At 25.8% G+C, this 19,414-nt stretch overlaps 2 protein-coding genes across 2 annotated transcripts; both read right to left on the bottom strand.

The window, feature by feature from the left end:
* Positions 1 to 5,637: 5,637 nt before the first annotated feature.
* Positions 5,638 to 7,415, bottom strand: LOC142240465 (putative cytochrome P450 6a21). The gene is made up of 2 exons (XM_075312167.1): positions 6,223 to 7,415; positions 5,638 to 6,153 (listed from the first exon to the last, which is right to left on the bottom strand). The coding sequence occupies exons 1-2, from the start codon at positions 7,325 to 7,327 to the stop codon at positions 5,735 to 5,737; spliced, it is 1,524 nt and encodes a 507-aa protein (XP_075168282.1). The 5' UTR covers positions 7,328 to 7,415; the 3' UTR covers positions 5,638 to 5,734.
* A 3,248-nt stretch (positions 7,416 to 10,663) lies between these two features.
* On the bottom strand, positions 10,664 to 18,464 carry LOC142240194 (putative cytochrome P450 6a21). Its single transcript, XM_075311891.1, has 2 exons — positions 17,297 to 18,464; positions 10,664 to 11,171 (listed from the first exon to the last, which is right to left on the bottom strand). Exons 1-2 carry the CDS (start codon positions 18,387 to 18,389, stop codon positions 10,744 to 10,746), a joined length of 1,521 nt encoding a protein of 506 aa, XP_075168006.1. The 5' UTR covers positions 18,390 to 18,464; the 3' UTR covers positions 10,664 to 10,743.
* Positions 18,465 to 19,414: the final 950 nt, after the last annotated feature.

The raw sequence follows: 19,414 nt of genomic DNA, 5'->3' as shown, positions 1-19,414 counted from the left end.
GTCAAAATACCTTGTTATACCCTTCACCACTACTGTGGTACAGGGTATAATAAGTTTGTGCATTTGTATGTAACGCCAAGAAGGAAAAGTCTGAGACCCATTGTTTAGTATACCGATCGTCTTAGAATTAAATTCTGAGTCGATTTAGCGATGTCCGTCTGTCTGTCTGTCTGTCTGTCTGTCTGTCTGTCCGTCTGTCTGTCTGTTGATGTATTTTTGTGTGCAAAGTACAGCTCGCAGTTTTAGTCCGATTGTCCTAAAATTTGGTATGGGGTCCTGTTTCGGCTCAAAGACGACCCCTATTGATTTTGGAAAAAATCGGTTCAGATTTAGATATAGCTGCCATATATATTTTTCACCGATCTGGTCATAATTGGCGTGTATATCAACCGATCTTCCTCAAATTCCGTACATCCCAATATTTTATGAGTCTCGAAAAACTTGCAAAATATCATCCAAATCGGTTCAGATTTAGATATAGCTCCCATATATAGCTTTCGCCCGATTTACACTCCTTTGTCCACAGAGGCCAATTTTTTGCTCTGATTTAGTTGAAATTTTGCACAGGGAGTAGAATTAGCATTATAGCTATGCGTGTCAAATTTGGTGGAAATCGGTTCAGATTTAGATATAGCTCCCATATATAGCTTTCGCCCGATTTACACTCATATGACCACAGAGGCCAATCTTTTACTCCGATTTAATTGAAATTTTGCACAGGGAGTAGAATGAGCATTGTAGCTATGCGTGCCAAATTTGGTTGAAATCGGTTCAGATTTAGATATAGCTCCCATATATAGCTTTCGCCCGATTTACACTCATATGACCACAGAGGCTAATTTTTTGCTCCGATTTAGTTGAAATTTTGCACATGGAGTAGAATTAGCATTGTTGCTATGCGTGCCAAATTTGGTTGAAATCGGTTCAGATTTAGATATAGCTCCCATATATATGTTTTTCTGATTTCGACAAAAATGGTCAAAATACCAACATTTTCCTTGTAACGTCGCCACTGCTTAGTCGAATAGTTGAAAAAATGACCATAATTTTCTTAAACTTCTAATGCATATATATCGAGCGATAAATCATTAATAAACTTTTTCGAAGTTTCCTTAAAATTGCTTCAGATTTAAACGTTTCCCATATTTTTTACTAACATTGTGTTCCACCCTAGTGCATTAGCCGACTTAAATTTTAAGTCTATAGATTTTGTAGAAGTCTATCAAATTCTGTCCAGATCGAGTGATATTTAAATGTATGTATTTGGGACAAACCTTTATATATAGCCCCCAACACATTTGACGGATGTGATATGGTATCGAAAATTTAGATCTACAAAGTGGTGCAGGGTATAATATAGTCGGCCTCGCCCGACTTTAGACTTTCCTTACTGGTTTTTTACTAACATTGTGTTCCACCCTAGTGCATTAGCCGACTTAAATTTTAAGTCTATAGATTTTGTAGAAGTCTATCAAATTCTGTCCAGATAGAGTGATATTTAAATATATGTATTTGGGACAAACCTTTATATAGCCCTCAACACATTTGACAGATGTGATATGGTATCGAAAATTTAGATCTACAAAGTGGTGCAGGGTACAATATAGTCGGCCCCGCCCGACTTTAGACTTTCCTTACTTGTTATTATTATTATTTTATTTTTTCATCGTTAATGAAAGAAACAATCAAATATTTTTTCAATTATTTGATGGGTCTGAACGCAGGCCATCATCGGGAACAGCAGGTGAGTATGGTGGATAGCTAGACCACATTTAAGGCAATGTTGAAATCAAATTTTGACAATATTTTCTATAGGAATAAAATTTTGACAAAATTTTCTATAGAAATAAAATTTTGACAAAATTTTCTATAGAAATAAAATTTTGAGAAAATTTTCTATAGAAATAAAATTTTGACAACATTTTCTATAGGAATAAAATTTTGAGAAAATTATCTATAAAAATAAAATGTTGACAAAATTTTATATAAAAATAAAATTTTGACAAAATTTTCTATAGAAATAAAATGTTCTATAAAAATAAAATTTTTACAACATTTTCAACGGAAATAAAATTTTAATAAAATTTTCTATAAAAATAAATTTTGACAAATTTTTTCTATAGAAATAAAATTTTGACAAAATTTTCTATACAAATACAATTTTGAAAAAATTTTCTATACAAATAAAAATTTGACAAAATTTTCTATAGAAATAAATTTTGAGTTGCATTTGGCTTAAAACGATGATTTGACATTGGCAAAGGAAACAAGAGACGTCTGTACAAAGATTAATTTAGGCAAAGGCCGACTGTCATAAACCTTTTTTAGGAAGGTTCAGGTGTGATTCAATTTGGGTTTAGTGAACTACCCGAATTTATTCTGATAATTGGTTGATAGTTTTGCTGCAAGTAGAGGATGCTGATGAGCAATGTGGTAATTCCGAAACGTGAGTCCATCCAACCATCTCGCAGTTTAAAAGGCTTTGTCCAAATAAATTTGACAAATATTCTTTTCCTCTGTTGGTTATGCTACTCTTGTAGTTTAGTCAACGCAATGGTTTTAAAGCTGAGATCAAAACAACAAATATGATTGAAGTAAATACCAACAATAAAAAACAAAAATGAAATAAAATTTTGACAAAATTTTCTACGGAAATAAAATTTTTTCAAAATTTTCTATAGGAATAAAATTTTGACAAAATTTTCTATATATAAATAAAATTTTGATAAAATTTTCTATATAGAAATAAAATAATGACAAAATTTTGAAAAAAATTTCTACAAAAATAATTTTTTGACAAAATTTTCTAAAGAAATAAAATTTTGACCAAATTTTCTATAGGAATAAAATTTTGACAAAATAAAATTTTGACAAAATTGTCTATAGAAATAAAATTTTGACAAAATTTTCTATAGAAATAAAACTTTAATAAAATGTTGTATAGAAATAAAATATTGACAAAATTTTCTATAAATATAACATTTTGAGAAAATTTTCTATAGAAATAAAATTTTGAGAAAATTTTCTATTGAAATAAAATTTTGAGAAAATTTTCTGTAGAAATAAAATTTTGAGAAAATTTTCTATATAGAAATAACATCTTGAGAAAAATTCTATAGAAATAAAATTTTGACAAAAATCTGCTATAGGAATGAAATTTTGACAAAAGTTTCTATAGAAATAAAATAATGACAGAAATAAAATTTTGGAAAAAAAAATTCTATAGAAATAAAATGTTCGATATAGAAATAAAATTTTGACAAAATTTTCTTTATAAATATAATTTTGACAAAATGTTCTATAGAAATAAAATATTGACAAAATTTTCTATTGAAATAAAATTTTAACAAAATTTTCTGTAGAACTAAAATTTTGAGATTTTCTATATAGAAATAATATTTGGACAAAACTTTCTATAGAAAAAACATTTTGAGAAAATTTTCTATAGAAATAAAATTTTCACAAAAGTTTCAATAAAAGTAAATATTTGACAAAATTTTCTATAGAAATAATTTTTTGACAAAATTTTCTCTGGAAATAAAATTTTGACAAAAATCTGCTATAGGACTACAATATTGACAAAATTTTCTAGAGATATAAAATTTTGACAAAATTTTCTATATAGAAATAAAATTTTGACACAATTTACTTTAGAAATAAATATTGACAAAATTTCTATAGGAATAAAATTTTGACAAAATTTTCGATAGAAATAAAATTTTGACAAAATTTTCTATAGAAATACAATTTTGACAAAATTTTCTACAGAAATAAAATTTTGACAAAATTTTCTACAGAAATAAAATGTTGATAAAATTTTCTATAGAAGTAAAACTTTGGTAAAATTTTTCTATAGAAATAAAATTTTGACAAAATTTTCTATAAAAATAAATTTTGAAATTTTTTTTTTTAGAAATAAAATTTTGACAAAATTTTCTATAGAAATAAAATTTTGAGTTGCAGTTGGCTCAGCACGGTGATTTGGCATTGGCAAAGGAAGGAGAGATGTTTGTACAAATATTTATTTAGGCAAAGGCCGACAGTCATAAACCTTTTTTAGGAAGGTTCAGCTGTGGTTCACTTTGGGTTTAGTGAACTACCCGAATAAATTTGACAAATGTCAAATTTATTTGGACTCTTGTAGTTTTGTCAACGCAATGGTTTTAAAGCTGAGATCAGCATCCTCTACTTGCAGCAAAACTGTCAACCAATTATCAGAATAAATTCGGGTAATTCACTCAACCCAAAGTGAACTGCACCTGAACCTTCCGACAAAAGGTTTGATAGTCGGCTACTGCCTAAACAAATTTGCAAGCATATCTCTCTTCCTTTGCCAAACTCAAATTTATTTGGGCAAAGCCCTATAGATATAAGTGAAGTTCACTTTGGATTGAGGGAATTACCCGAATTTATTCTGATAATTGGTTGACAGTTTTGCTGCAAGTAGAGGATGCTGATGAGGAATGTGGTAATTCCGAAACAGCTGTACATCCAACCATCTTGCAGTCTATAGGGCTTTGCCCAAATAAATTTGACATGCATACTTTTCCTCTGTTGGTTAAGCTACACTTGTAGTTTAATCAATGCATGGTTTTAAGCTGAGATCAAAAACAACAATAACGATTGAAGAGTAGCCAATAATAACAAACAAAACGAATGAAATAAAATTTTGACAAAATTTTCTATAAATATAACATTTTGAGAAATTTTTCTATTGAAATAAAATTTTGAGAAAATTTTCTATTGAAATAAAATTTTGAGAAAATTTTCTATAGAAATAAAATTTTGGGAAAATTTTCTATTTAGAAATGACATTTTGAGAAAAATTCTATAGAAATAAAATTTTGACAAAAATCTGCTATAGGAATGAAATTTTAACAAAATTTTCTATAGAACTAAAATTTTGAGATTTTCTATATAGAAATAATATTTGGACAAAACTTTCTATAGAAATAACATTTTGAGAAAATTTTCTATAGAAATAAATTTTTGACAAAAGTTTCAATAGAAGTAAATATTTGACAAAATTTTCTATAGAAATAAATTTTTGACAAAATTTTCTCTGGAAATAAAATTTTGACAAATCTGCTATAGGAATAAAATTTTGACAAAAATCTGCTATAGGACTACAATATTGACAAAATTTTCTATAGAGATAAAATTTTGACAAAATTTTCTATATAGAAATAAAATTTTGACAAAATTTTCTATATAGAAATAAAATTTTGACAAAAGTTTCTATAGAAATAAAATTTTGACAAAATTTTCTAGAGAAATAAAATTATGAGAAAAATTAGCTATAAAATAAAATTTTGACAAAATTTTATATATAAAAATAAAATTTTGTTAATAAGATTAAACCGATTTCTCGAAAAAATCCCCAAATTTATGGAAAATTCCCACCAAATCTCCAAGCCCCAACTCAGAAATGTCGTCCCCATTCACGAAAAAATATCCCCAGTGTGGGGAAAAAATCCCCACTATTGCCAACAGAATTTTACCACGGCCAAGAATATTGGGAGTTTGAGACCAATATTTCTATCAGTTACTAATGGAATGACAAAGTTGATTATTATATTTTTGCATGCATGCTACTTACCAAGATTTTGCTTTTTCCCACATAAAACTTGAATAATGTAAACATTTTTTTTAATTTATTACAAATAAAATATAAATTTCCTCAAAAACAATTTTCTTTAATTGACCTGTACGTGTTTTTATTTCCTCCTAGTCCTCATAGTTGCTCCACTTTTAAATAAATACCACTCTCTGGTGCAATCAAAAGACTCTTCTTATCGATTTTCATTGGAATCGGAGTACGATCACAAATGGAAAATTTAAAATTACGCAAAAGCAAAGCTAAACCCACTTGTGTTTGTAATTTTCCAAAACGTGCTCCAATACAATTGCGAGGTCCTTCACCAAAAGATAAATTCAATATGGAATCACGGGAATTGACATTTTCCGGTTTAAAATGATCAGGATTGAAAACATTTGGTTTGTCGTAATAACGCTCGTCTCGATGTATGGCTCCTGCAGGTATAAAAGCCATCATACCTTTTTTAATCACATAATCAGGATGATCAGGAACAGGAAAGTCATCCAAAGCCTGTCGTATAATGGCTGGCACAATGGTATAAACTCTAAGGGTTTCTAAAGGAAAACAAGTTTTTCAATTACTAGAAAGGATTATTTGGAATATTTTCTTGGCTGTACTCTCACCCTGTATAACTTGATCCAAATACACCATTTCTTTTATGTTTTCATAGGTGATTTCATTGTTATGATTTTGCAGAATATCTTGAATTTCTTTTCTGACTTTCTCTTGAATTTGGGGATTTAAAGCTAGTTCATATAAAGCAAAACCCATAGTGGTCGATGAAGTTTCATAGCCAGCCAAAAGAAATACAAAAGCCTGAGCAGCCAATTGCTCAAATGTAAGTTGAGTCATTTCTTCTTGTACTGCACCTTCACTTTTCATGGACTTATTATTTTTCAGATCAATTAGCATATTCAAAAAATCTTGCCTTTTCACATGATTTTTCTCTCTATACTCCACATTGGCTTGGATGATGCCCATAAAAAACTTTTCCACATCGGCCATGGTTTCTTTCATGTGAAGTCTTCTGGCCATATGGGGAAAATTGAAACGTATCAAAAATCCCAAAACACCATAACGAAATTCTCTTAAGGCCTTATAGCTCATCTTACGAAATTCATTTTGGGGTTCAAGTAAACTCTGTATCTCCATGCCAAAGGCACAGGTTCCTATGACATCGGTGGTGAAACGAGCCACCAAATCACGAACTTCCAGGACTTGGGAATTGGTCATCTCCTTGTGAGTGACATCTATTAGCTTATTTCCTATTTCCATAATCAGAGGAAACATAGCCTTCATTTTGCCCGAAGTAAAGGTAGGTGAAAGCTTATTGCGCATAAAACGCCATTTATCTCCTTCCAAATTCAATAGATGACCTGTGAGAGGATCATCTTCGGCATTGTTATAGAAACCTCGATCCACAAATTTTGAAAAATCTTTAATGAGAATTTGTTTCATTAAAACTGGATCCAATACCAGGACAGCAGGTTTGGTGAACCAATAGAAACCGACAAAAGGGCCAGCAGTTTTGTATTTATCGTAATATTCACGGAGAATTGCATTATAGCTTCTGGTGGTCATAATACCCGAAACATTACCCATCAACCAATGCGGTGGATCACAGGCAATACCCAAATTCTGCCAATAGTTGAAATGCTTTCGAAGCATATATACCAAATAGGCCAAGCCTACAATTAAAGAGCCCCATAGAAATGTTGCGATGGTCATGGTTGTTTGATGTCTATCTTTGAGACAATTTTTTTCTCAAACGTTTATGATCTTATCCGAATGAATATTGTAGCTGTACTAACTGCCATAGAAAATAATTATTTTTATTATTCTCTACTGAGTTGAGTTAATTACTAAAGCTTGGCTTGGTTGAAAAGCTTTTATTGCCATTGAGAATTAGAATGAATTAATTCCTATACTCGAACGTATCATAGGAGTAGATTCATTGCCACACAGTCCATAATTGTAGGTTTATGTACTGTAGCAAATATGACATCATAAATAAGTAAATTCGGGCAGCAGACGACTTTCTAATACCCTAAATAAATCATATAAAATTCGGAATTTTTTATTCAAATCGAAATGACATCGAATTTTGTCTGCTATTTTGTTTTTCGTCTTTCTTCATATCTTCGCCAAATTTCTCTCAAACCTTTTCCACCTTTATTTCCACCAGAATTGAAATATTGGGTCGCTTTTTAAGGAGGCTGTAAACAATTATGAACACGGTTGTCACAGTTGGTAGAATTCAGCTACAAATGGCAGATTTTTTATTGTTTGGTAGATTTGTAGAATTCCTGAAGTTTTGGTAGATTTTGCAAAATATTTCTCTCCATAAATTTTCTACAGAAATTTTCTACAGAAATAAAAGTTTGACAAAATTTTCTATAGAAATAAAATTTTGAAAAAATTTTCCATAGAAATGAAAGTTTGACAAAATGTTCTATAGAAATAAAATTTTGACAAAATTTTCTATAGCAATAAAATTTTGACAAAATTTTCTATAAAAATAAAATTTTGACAAAATTTTCTATAGCAATAAAATTTTGACAAAATTTTCTATAAAAATAAAATTTTGACAAAATTTTCTTTAAGAATAAAAGTTTGACAAAATTTTCTATAGAAATAAAATTTTGACAACATTTTCTATACTAATAAAATTTTGACAAAATTTTCTACACAATTAAAATTTTGAAAAAAAAATTTATAGAAATAAAATTTTGACAACATTTTCTATACAAATACAATTTCGACAACATTTTCTATAGAAATAATATTTTGACAAAATTTTCAATAGAAATAAAATTTTGACAACATTTTCTATAGAAATAAAATTTTGACAAAATTTTCTATAGAAATAACATTTTGACAAAATTTTCTATAAAAATAAAATTTTGATTTTTGTCTATGGAAATAAAATTTTGGCAAAATTTTCTATACAAATACAATTTTGACAACATTTTCTATACAAATAAAATTTTGACAAAATTTTCTATAGTAATAAAATTTTGACAAAATTTTCTATAGTAATAAAATTTTGACAAAATTTTATATACAAATACAATTTTGACAAAATTTTCTATAGAAATAAAATTTTGACAAAATTTTCTATAGAAATAAAATTTTGACAAACTTTTCTATAGAAATAAAATTTTGAAAAAATTTTCAATAGAAATGAAAGTTTGACAAAATGTTCTATAGAAATAAAACTTTGACAAAATTTTTCTATAGCAATAAAATGTTGAATAAATTTTCTATAAAAAAAATTTTGACAAATTTTTTCTATAGAAATAAAATTTTGACAAAATTTTCAATAGAAATAAAATTTTGACAATATTTTCTATAGAAATAAAATTTTGACAAAATTTTCTATGGAAATAAAACTTTGACAAAATTTTCTATAAAAATATAATAAAAAATATAATAATAATAAAATTTTGACAAAATTTTCTACACAATTAAAATTTTGAAAAAAAATTTATAGAAATAAAATTTTGACAAAATTTTCTATACAAATACAATTTCGACAACATTTTCTATAGAAATAATATTTTGACAAAATTTTCAATAGAAATAAAATTTTTACAACATTTTCTATAGAAATAAAATGTTGACAAAATTTTCTATGGAAATAAAATTTTGACAAAATTTTCTATAAAAATAAAATTTTAATTTTTGTCTATGGAAATCAAATTGTGACAAAAAATTTCTATACAAATACAATTTTGACAAAATTTTCTATACAAATAAAATTTTGACAAAATTTTCTATAGTAATAAAATTTTGACAAAATTTTCTATAGTAATAAAATTTTGACAAAATTTTATATAGAAATAAAATTTTGACAAAATTTTCTAGGAAAATAAAATTTTGACAAAATTGTCTATAGAAATAAAATTTTGACAAAATTTTCTATAGAAATAAAATTTTGAAAAAATTTTCAATAGAAATGAAAGTTTGACAAAATGTTCTATAGAAATAAAATTTTGACAAAATTTTTCTATAGCAATAAAATTTTGAATAAATTTTCTATAAAAATAAATTTTGACAAATTTTTTCTATAGAAATAAAATTTTGACAAAATTTTCAATAGAAATAAAATTTTAACAATATTTTCTATAGAAATAAAATTTTGACAAAATTTTCTATGGAAATAAAACTTTGACAAAATTTTCTATAAAAATAAATTTTGACAAATTTTTTCTATAGAAATAAAATTTTGACAATTTTTTTCTATAGCAATAAAATTTTGACAAAATTTTCTATAAAAATAAATTTTGACAAATTTTTTCTATAGAAATTTTCACAAAATTTTCAATAGAAATAAAATTTTGACAATATTTTCTATGGAAATAAAATTTTGACCAAATTTTCTATGGAAATAAAATTTGGCAAAATTTTCTATAGAAAAAAAATTTTAACAAAATTTTCAATAGCCAAAAATTAACAAAATTTTTATAGAAATAAAATTTTGGCAAAATTGTCTATACAAATACAATTTTGACAAAATTTTCTAAAGAAATAAAATTTTGACAAAATTTTCTAAAGAAATAAAATTTTGACAAATTTTTCTATAGAAATAAAATTTTGATAAAATTTTCTATAGAAATAAAATTTTGACAAAATTTTCTATAGAAATAAAATTTTGACAAAATTTTTTATAGAAATAAAATTTTGACAAAATTTTCTATAGAAATAAAATTTTGACAAAATTTTCTATAGCAATAAAATTTTGACAAAATTTTCTATAGAAATAAAATTTTGACAAAATTTTCTATAGATATAAAATTTTGACAAAATTTTCCATAGAAATAAGAATTTGACAAAATTTTCTATAGCAATAAAATTTTGACAAAGTTTTAAATAGAAATAAAATTTTGACAAAATTTTCTGTAGAAATAAAATTTTAACAAAATTTTCTGTAGAAATAAAGTTTTTACAAAATTTTCTATAGAAATAAAATCTTGACAAAATTTTCTTTAAAAATAAAATTGTGACAAAATTGTCTATAGAAATAAAATTTTGACAAAATTGTCTATAGAAATAAAATTCATATTTGTCTCATTCTTATATTTATGTATATAATTTAATTTTATTATTTTTTTTATAATTAAAGTACAATAAAATTTCACATTTCATTCATCGGCAATTTTTTCCACTTTTAAATAGACACCCTTTGCAGGACTTGTAAGAAAATTACGTTTATCAAATTCCATAGGAATTGTAGTCTTATCACATGTGGAAAATTTAAAATTCTTTAGCATTAGAGCCAAACCAATGATGACTTGCATTTTACCAAAACGCATGCCCACACAATTACGAGGCCCCTCACCAAACGGCAAATACAATATCGAATCTCTTTGTTTGACCATTTCAGGTGAAAAATTATCCGGATTGAAAACATTTGGCTGGGGATAATAACGCTCATCCCGATGTATGGCCGCAACTGGGATCAATATGGGCATGCCTTTTTTGATGATATATTTTGGATGACCAGGTACTACATAGTCCTCTAAGGCACAACGATTTAAAACAGATAATGAGCTATATAGGCGTAGGGTTTCTAAAAAAAAATAGAAAATATTTTTTTTTTATTATAAGAAAAAATATTTAATTTTAATAAAAAATTTATATTAAAATTGAAGCAACGAAATAACGAATGAAAGTCTTTGTTATTATAAAGATAGTTTGCACTGTATTAGTGGAAAATATTTATAATGTAAATGAAAACATTTCGTTGGCTTAATTTTGAATTAGAATCTCTCGGTGTATAAATTAATCGTAAATTAACCCTTTAATGCCCCAATTTTTTTGCCAGCTGATTAAATTTTCAATGTTAGCGACATGAAAGCAAGAAAACTAAACAAGAAAAATTTATACGGTAAAATGCAGTATATGCTGCAAAGCCTCTTGAACAGTTTTAACTAAGTTTTCTTTTTATTTTACCCATTTTTGTTGTCTTAAATGGTGTGTTTTACTAAAAGCTTCCTTATTAAATGAAGACCGCCTAAAGGCGGTCTTGGGCATTAGAGGGTTAAATCTAAAAAAAAAATAATAATAAAAAAGAATTAAAATGTTATTAAAAACTAACAAGTTTAACTCAATAAATTTAAATGAATGAAATTACTTAGACCATTAAACTGTCAGCATAGAGATTTATTTTACAAGAAACTTGCCTATATTATCCATTATGTATTGTAATATACTACTTTCTTTTAATTAAGTGGCTGGGTGAGAATTGCGATTTATAAAAGCCGTTTGTTTGCGACAATAATAAACTGTCAATAAAGTCGGTAAACAATTTTTATAGTCACTGGTACGATTTTAGCTTATATACGGAAATTCCATCCCATCCCATCGTTTCACTTCCACCATAATCGGATATAAACAGAAAGAGAACAATGGCATGAATTCCAGAACAGATGAGACAAAATTAACTTCGGCGCCCCATTCTCTAGGTAGAGAACTAAAATCAACAGATTGGTTGATACTTAATGCAAGAAAATAAAGCGATTTCTTTTTTTTTAATTTAATTTTATTTTCTTTTTTATTATTTTTCCCTCTCCACTAATTTTCACAAATTTTCTATAGAAATAAAATTTTTGACAAAATATTTTATAAAAATAAAATTTGGACAAAAAAATCTTTATAGAAATAAAATTTTGACAAAAATTTCTATAGAAATAAAATTTTGACAAAATTTTCAATAGAAATAAAATTTTGACAAAATTTTCAATAGAAATTAAATTTTGACAAAATGTTCTATAAAAATAAAATTTTGACAAAATTTTCTATAGAAATAACATTTTCTATAGAAATACAATTTTGACAAAATTCTCTATAAAAATGAAATTTTGACAAAATTTCCTATCAAAATAAAATTTTGACAAAAATTCCTATAAAAATAATATTTTGACAAAAATTCCTATAGAAATAAATTTTTCAAAAAATTTTCTATAGAAATAAAATTTTCAAAAATTTTTCTATAGAAATAAAATTTTGTCAAAATTCTCTATAAAAATAAAATTTTGACAAAATTTCCTATCAAAATAAAATTTTGAAAAATTTTCTGTCGAAATAAAATTTTGACAAAATTCTCTATAAAAATAAAATTTTGACAAAATTGCCTATCAAAATAAAATTTTGACAAAATTTTCTATCAAAATAAAATTCTGTTCGACAGAATTTTCTATAGTAATAATATGTTGACAAAATTTTTTATAGAATCAAAAATTTGACAATATTTTTCATACAAGCAAAATTTTGACAAGATTTTTTATATAAATAAAATTTTGTTTGTTGTTTTGATCTCAGCTTTAAAACCATTTTGACGAAATTTTTTATAGAAATAAAATTTTATTTGTTTTTTTGATCTCAGCTTTAAAACCATCGTGTTGACTAACTACAAGTGTAGCTTAACAAACAGAGGAAAAGAATGTTTGTCAAATTTATTTGGGCAAAGCCCTATAAACTGCAAGATGGTTGGATGGACGCACGTTTCGGATGATTTTACGGTGGCAAAGGAAAAGATATATGTTTGTACGAATTTATTTCGGCATAAGCCGGCTATCATGTAAAACTTTCTTTCGGAAGGTTCGAGTGCGGTTCACTTTTGGGTTTAGTGAACTACCCGAATTTATTCTTATAATTGGTTGATAGTTTTGCTGCAAGTAGAGAATGCTGATGAGGAATGTGGTAATTCCGAAACGTGCGTCCATCCAACCATCTTGCAGTCTATAGGGCTTTGCCCAAATAAATTTGACAAACATTTTTTTCCTCTGTTTGTTAAGCTACACTTGTAGTTTTAAAAATAAAATTTTAACAACATATTCTAGAGAAATAAAAATTTGACAAAAAATTCCAGGGAAATAAAATTTTTACAAAATTTCCAATAGAAAAAATTTTTAAAAAAGATTCTATAGAAATAAAATTTTGCAAAAAAAAAATCATATAAAAATAAAATTGTGACAAAATTTTCTTTAGATATGAAATTTTGACAAAATTTTCTATGGAAAAAAATGTTTACCAAATTTTCTATAGAAATTAAATTTTGACAAAAGTTTCTATAGAAATAAAATTTTGACAAAATTTTCTACAGAAATGCATTTTTGACAAAATTTTCTACAGAAATGCATTTTTGACAAAATTTTCTATAGAAATAACATTTTGACAAAATATTCTATGGAACTAAAAGTTTAACAAAATTTTCTACAGAAATAAAATTTTAACAAAATTTTCTATATCAATAAAATTTTGACAAAATATTCTATAGAAATAAAATTTTGTGTTTGTTGTTGATATTGTTGACCTTTTTATTTTAATTCTTATGATTTTTTTATCTCACAATCTCGGCTATAGGTCTATAAATTAATCTTGAAATTGTTGGTTTCTTGTTTTTTTATTTTCCGATATTTCGGCTGACTTCGTCAGAACCGTTTTCAAGGCTACAAATTACAAAATTGTACAAAAATTAATTACAAAATTCAAATATAAAATCAAACTATCTATTGTACTTTACATTTTCTCCGCTGTCTTGTTACTTCGTTGTCTGTTTTTCTACTGGTGATTATTTTCTCTTGTGTTTTTGTATCGTATGCCGATATATTCTCGCGCAGTTTTCAATATCTTTCTTATAATTTTTTCTCTCGTTAATTGGAGTGTTAATGATGTGTAACATCTCCAGAGTAAATCTTCGTCTGTAGTTGTTTTCCTTGCTTAGGATTTCTACGTCGTTTAAGTTAGGTTTGTGACCAGTCAAAGTACAGTGGGCCGCAAGTGCTATTTTTTGTTCCATTGGCTTGTCTGTTGTTTTTAAAAATAAAATTTTAACAAAATTTTCTGTAGATATATATTTACAAAATTTCCTATCATAATAAAATTTTGACTAAATTTTCTATAGAAATAAAATTTTGAAAAAAATTTTCTATAGAAATCAAATTTTGACAAAATTTCCTATCAAACTAAAATGTTTACAAAATTTCCGATCCAAATAAAATATTGACAAAATTTTCTATAGAAATTAAATTTTGAAAAAAAATTCTATAGAATAAAATGTTGACAAAATTTTTTATAGAAATGAAATTTTGACCAAAGTTTCTACAGAAATAAAATTTTGACAAAATTTTCTATAGAAGTAAAATTTTTGACAAAATATTTTATTGATATAAAATTTTGACAAAATCTCCTATCAAACTAAAATGTTTACAAAATTTCCTATCCAAATAAAATATTGACAACATTTTCTATAGAAATAAAATTTTGACAAAATTTCCTATCCAAAATATTGACAAAATTTTCTATAGAAATTAAATTTTGAATAAAATTTCTATAGAAATAAAATTTTGACAAAATTTCCTATCGATCCAAATAAAATATTGACTAAATTTTCTATAGAAATTAAATTTTGAAAAAAAATTCTATAGAATAAAATGTTGACAAAATTTTTTATAGAAATGAAATTTTGACCAAAGTTTCTACAGAAATAAAATTTTGACAAAATTTTCTATAGAAGTAAAATTTTTGACAAAATATTTTATAGATATAAAATTTTGACAAAATTTCCTATCAAAATAAAAGTTTCCCAAAATTTCCTATCAAAATAAATTATTGACAAAATTGTCTATAGAAATTAAATTTTGAAAAAAATTTCTATAGAAATAAAATTTTGACAAAATTTCCTATCAAACTAAAATGTTTACAAAATTTCCTATCCAAATAAAATATTGACAAAATTTTCTATAGAAATTAAATTTTGAATAAAATTTCTATAGAAATAAAATTTTGACAAAATTTCCTATCAAACCAAATAAAATATTGACTAAATTTTCTATAGAAATTAAATTTTGAAAAAAAATTCTATAGAATAAAATGTTGACAAAATTTTTTATAGAAATAAAATTTTGACCAAAGTTTCTACAGAAATAAAATTTTGACAAAATTTTCTATAGAAGTAAAATTTTTGACTAAATATTTTATAGATATAAAATTTTGACAAAATTTCCTATTAAAATAAAAGTTTCCCAAAATTTCCTATCAAAATAAATTATCGACAAAATTGTCTATAGAATTCAAATTTTGTCAAAATTTTCTATAGAAATAAAATTTTGAAAAAATTTTCTATAGAAATAAAATTTTGACAAAATTTCCTATCAAACTAAAATGTTTAAAATGTTTTCTATAGAAATCAAATTTTGACAATATTTTCTATAGAAATAAAATTTTGACAAAATTTTCTATAAGAAATAAAATTTTGACAAAATTTTCTATAGAAATAATATATTGACAAAATTTTCTATAAGAAATAAAATTTTGACAAAATTTTCTATAAGAAATAAAATTTTGACAAAATTTTCTATAGAAATAAAATTTTGACAAAATTTTCTATAAGAAATTTTGACAAAATTTCATATAATATTCTAGAGAAATAAAATGTTGCCAAAATTTCCTACAGAAATAATATATTGACAAAATTTCCTATGGAAAGAAAATTTTGACAAAATATTCTAGAAAAATAAAAGTTTGACAAAAACTCCAGGGAAATAAAAATTTTGACAAAATTTTTTGTAGAAATAAAATTTTTGAAAAAAAATCCTATTTTGGCAAAATTTTCTATAAAAATTAAATTTTGACAAAATTTTCTGTAGAATAACAACTTTTTAACAGAAATAAAATTTTTACCAAATTTTTTGACAAAAGTTTCTATAGAAATAAAATTTTGACAAAATTTTCTACCAAAATAAAATTTTGACAAAATTTTCTACCAAAATAAAATTTTGACAAACTTTTCTATAGAATAACAACTTTCACAAAGTTTTCTACAGAAATAAAATTTTAACAAAATTTTCTACAGAAATAAAATTGGACAAAATATTCTATGGAAATAAAATCTTAACAAAATTTTTTGTAGAAATAAAATTTTGAAAAAAAAAATATCCTATAAAAATAAAATTTTGACAAAATATTCTAGAAAAATAAAATTTTGACAAAAAATTCTAGGGAAATAAAATTTTTACAAAATTTCCTATAGAAAAAAATTGACAAAATTTCCAATAAAAATAAAATTTTGATAAAAAGCTTCGAAATACGGTTTTTTAAATTTGGCAGATTTTCTGGTAAAATTTTCTTAAAATTTTTGTATATAATTTTTGGTACGAGTTGCAACCGTGATTGAGATGTTTCTCTACAAACGTTCAATTTCCACCAACATTGAACGGAGCTTAAAATTTCCTTGGCTTTTCCCAGTCCATTTTTTTGTGCATCGTTGAAATTTTTCAGTTTTTGGAGCTTTAATGGTTCTAGTCTATGCTCCTTTTTTCAATGTGCATCAAAAGGAATATAATCACCCCAAATTGATTTTCAACCAATTTTTGGGCATCACGGTAACGAACAATGGTACGAGAAACAAACGTTTTATTAACATTTAACTACTGCATGACTCTGACAATAGCCATTTATGATTTTCCAGCCAAATATAAAACAATCATACTATCAAGTTTGAACTCCATAACGAATAATTGTATGTCTGAATACAGTAGATCAAAATGCTTTTGTAATCTTGTAAATAATAAAATTAGTTCTCACCTGAATAAATCAGTCAACTGACAGGTGAGTGGTTTAGAAATGATAGCAACCTTAAATTGGTTGCAAAATTTTCGTATATATCAGCCACATAGCATAGCTCATCCTTACCTTGCATTATTTGATCGACATAGATCATATCCCTCATGCATTCATAGCTAAAATCCTGATTGTGATCTTGCAATACCCGATTAACTTCTTCTCTAGCCTTTTGCTGCACCTCCATATTCTGGGCCAATTCATAGAGGGCGAAAGCCATTGTGGTCGATGATGTCTCAAATCCAGCCAATAGAAATTGAAATGCTTGAGCGGCCAATTGACCAAATGTAAGATTTGTCATCTCCTCTCCTGTTTCGCTTTTCATCAATTTATTATTTTTCAAATCGATAAGGGTGTCAATAAAATCATTCCTTCGTTCGACTTTAGTTTCCTCACGACAACGTACAGTCTTCTCGACAATATCCATGAAATAGGTCTCAACATCGCCCACAGTTTGTTTGATATGCAAAAATCTTGCCAATTGGGGAAAACTAAAACGTAAAGCCACTCCCAAACGTTGTTCGACCAGGCCTCGACGACACATATTACGGAAATATGTATCGGGTTTACGTAGACTATTGGTTTCAATGCCAAAGGCACAGCTACCAATGACATCGGTGGTGAAACGTGATATAAAATCTCTGACTTCCATCAGAGGATCATTGGCGCATGTTTCGCCCATGACTTGGATTAATTCATGGGCTTCTTTTAAAACCAAAGGAAACATGGCTTTCATGCGTGACGAGGTAAAGGTGGGTGAAATTTTATTACGCATATAACGCCATTTGGGACCTTCCAAATTGAATAATGTGCCCGAGAGTGGATCATCTTCTTCGTTGCAATATAAACCACGATCGGTAAATTTGGGAAAATCCTTTATGAGTATCATTTTTATGAGATTAGGATCCAAAACAAATACTCCCGGTTTGGTAAACCAATAGAAACCAACAAATGGCCCAGAATTCCTATAGCGATTGTAATAGTCTTGCCATATTTGTAGGAATGGTTTTTCTGCAACAGCTCCCTGTAGATTACCCACCATCCAGTGAGGAGGATCGCATGGAATACTTAAATCACGCCAATATGAGTAATGTTTTCTTAAGAAATTCCAAGCATATATCAGTAGTAAGGCGATAGTAGTCAATAAGATTGAAGTAACCCACATGCTGATATTTAAATTTAAATCACACACCAAAAAAATAATAAACTTGCAATTCTTCGAAACTCGCACAGCAACTGACAATAATTGTAGCAAACAAAAATTAACAATGAAACCCAAAACAACTGCAAATATGATAAAGCTTTCTTGGCATGCATATGCATTGAGAGGACAAAATACAAATTCAAGCTTTATTATTTTCTCATATTCAATTCCATAAAAGTGGTAGACTTATGTGACACCCTACTCAAAGAGAAAATTTTTCGTTGTATTTATGTTTTCATAAATATGATTAACATTTTCATAATGTTGGTGCATTATTTAATTAAATTACGAAGTTAAATATGGCCATCGGTTTATATAGAAACTGCACAAATTTTCTATAGAAACACAATTTGAACAATATTTTCTATAGAAATGAAATTGTGACAACATTTTCTATAGAAATAAAATTTTGACAACATTTTCTATAGAAATAAAATTTTGACAAAATTTTCTATAAAAATAAAATTTTGACAACATTTTCTATAGAAATAAAATTTTGACAAAATTTTCTATAAAAATAAAATTTTGAAAAAATTTTCTATAGAAATAAGATTTTGGTAAAATTTTCCATAGAACAACAATTATCACATAATTTTCTATAGAAATACAATTTTGACAAAATTTTCTTTAGAAATAAAAATTTGGTAAAATTTTCTATAGAAATAAAATTTTGACAAAATTTTCTATCGAAATAGAATTTTGAAAAAAATTTCTCTAGAATTAAATTTTTTATAAAATTTTTTATAGAATTTGAATTTTAACAAAATTTTTTATAGAATTTGAATTTTAACAAAATTTTCTATAGAACTGAAATTTTGACAAAACTTCCGACAGAAATAAAAATATACACACAAAAAAAAAGTTTTCTGATTCAATCACCAAATTAATTGATCCAATTAATTTTTTAATTGAAATGTCTTCAATCACGAAAATGATAGTATCAATCACAGTCTTAATTGGGCATAGAAAAAATTCTTGATTAAAAA

This window comes from Haematobia irritans, chromosome 5 (genome assembly GCF_050003625.1).
Source record: "Haematobia irritans isolate KBUSLIRL chromosome 5, ASM5000362v1, whole genome shotgun sequence".
NCBI classification, from domain to species: domain Eukaryota; kingdom Metazoa; phylum Arthropoda; class Insecta; order Diptera; family Muscidae; genus Haematobia; species Haematobia irritans.
The sequence above is the reverse complement of the archived record's forward strand: the minus strand, read 5'-3'. Positions and strand labels throughout refer to the sequence as shown.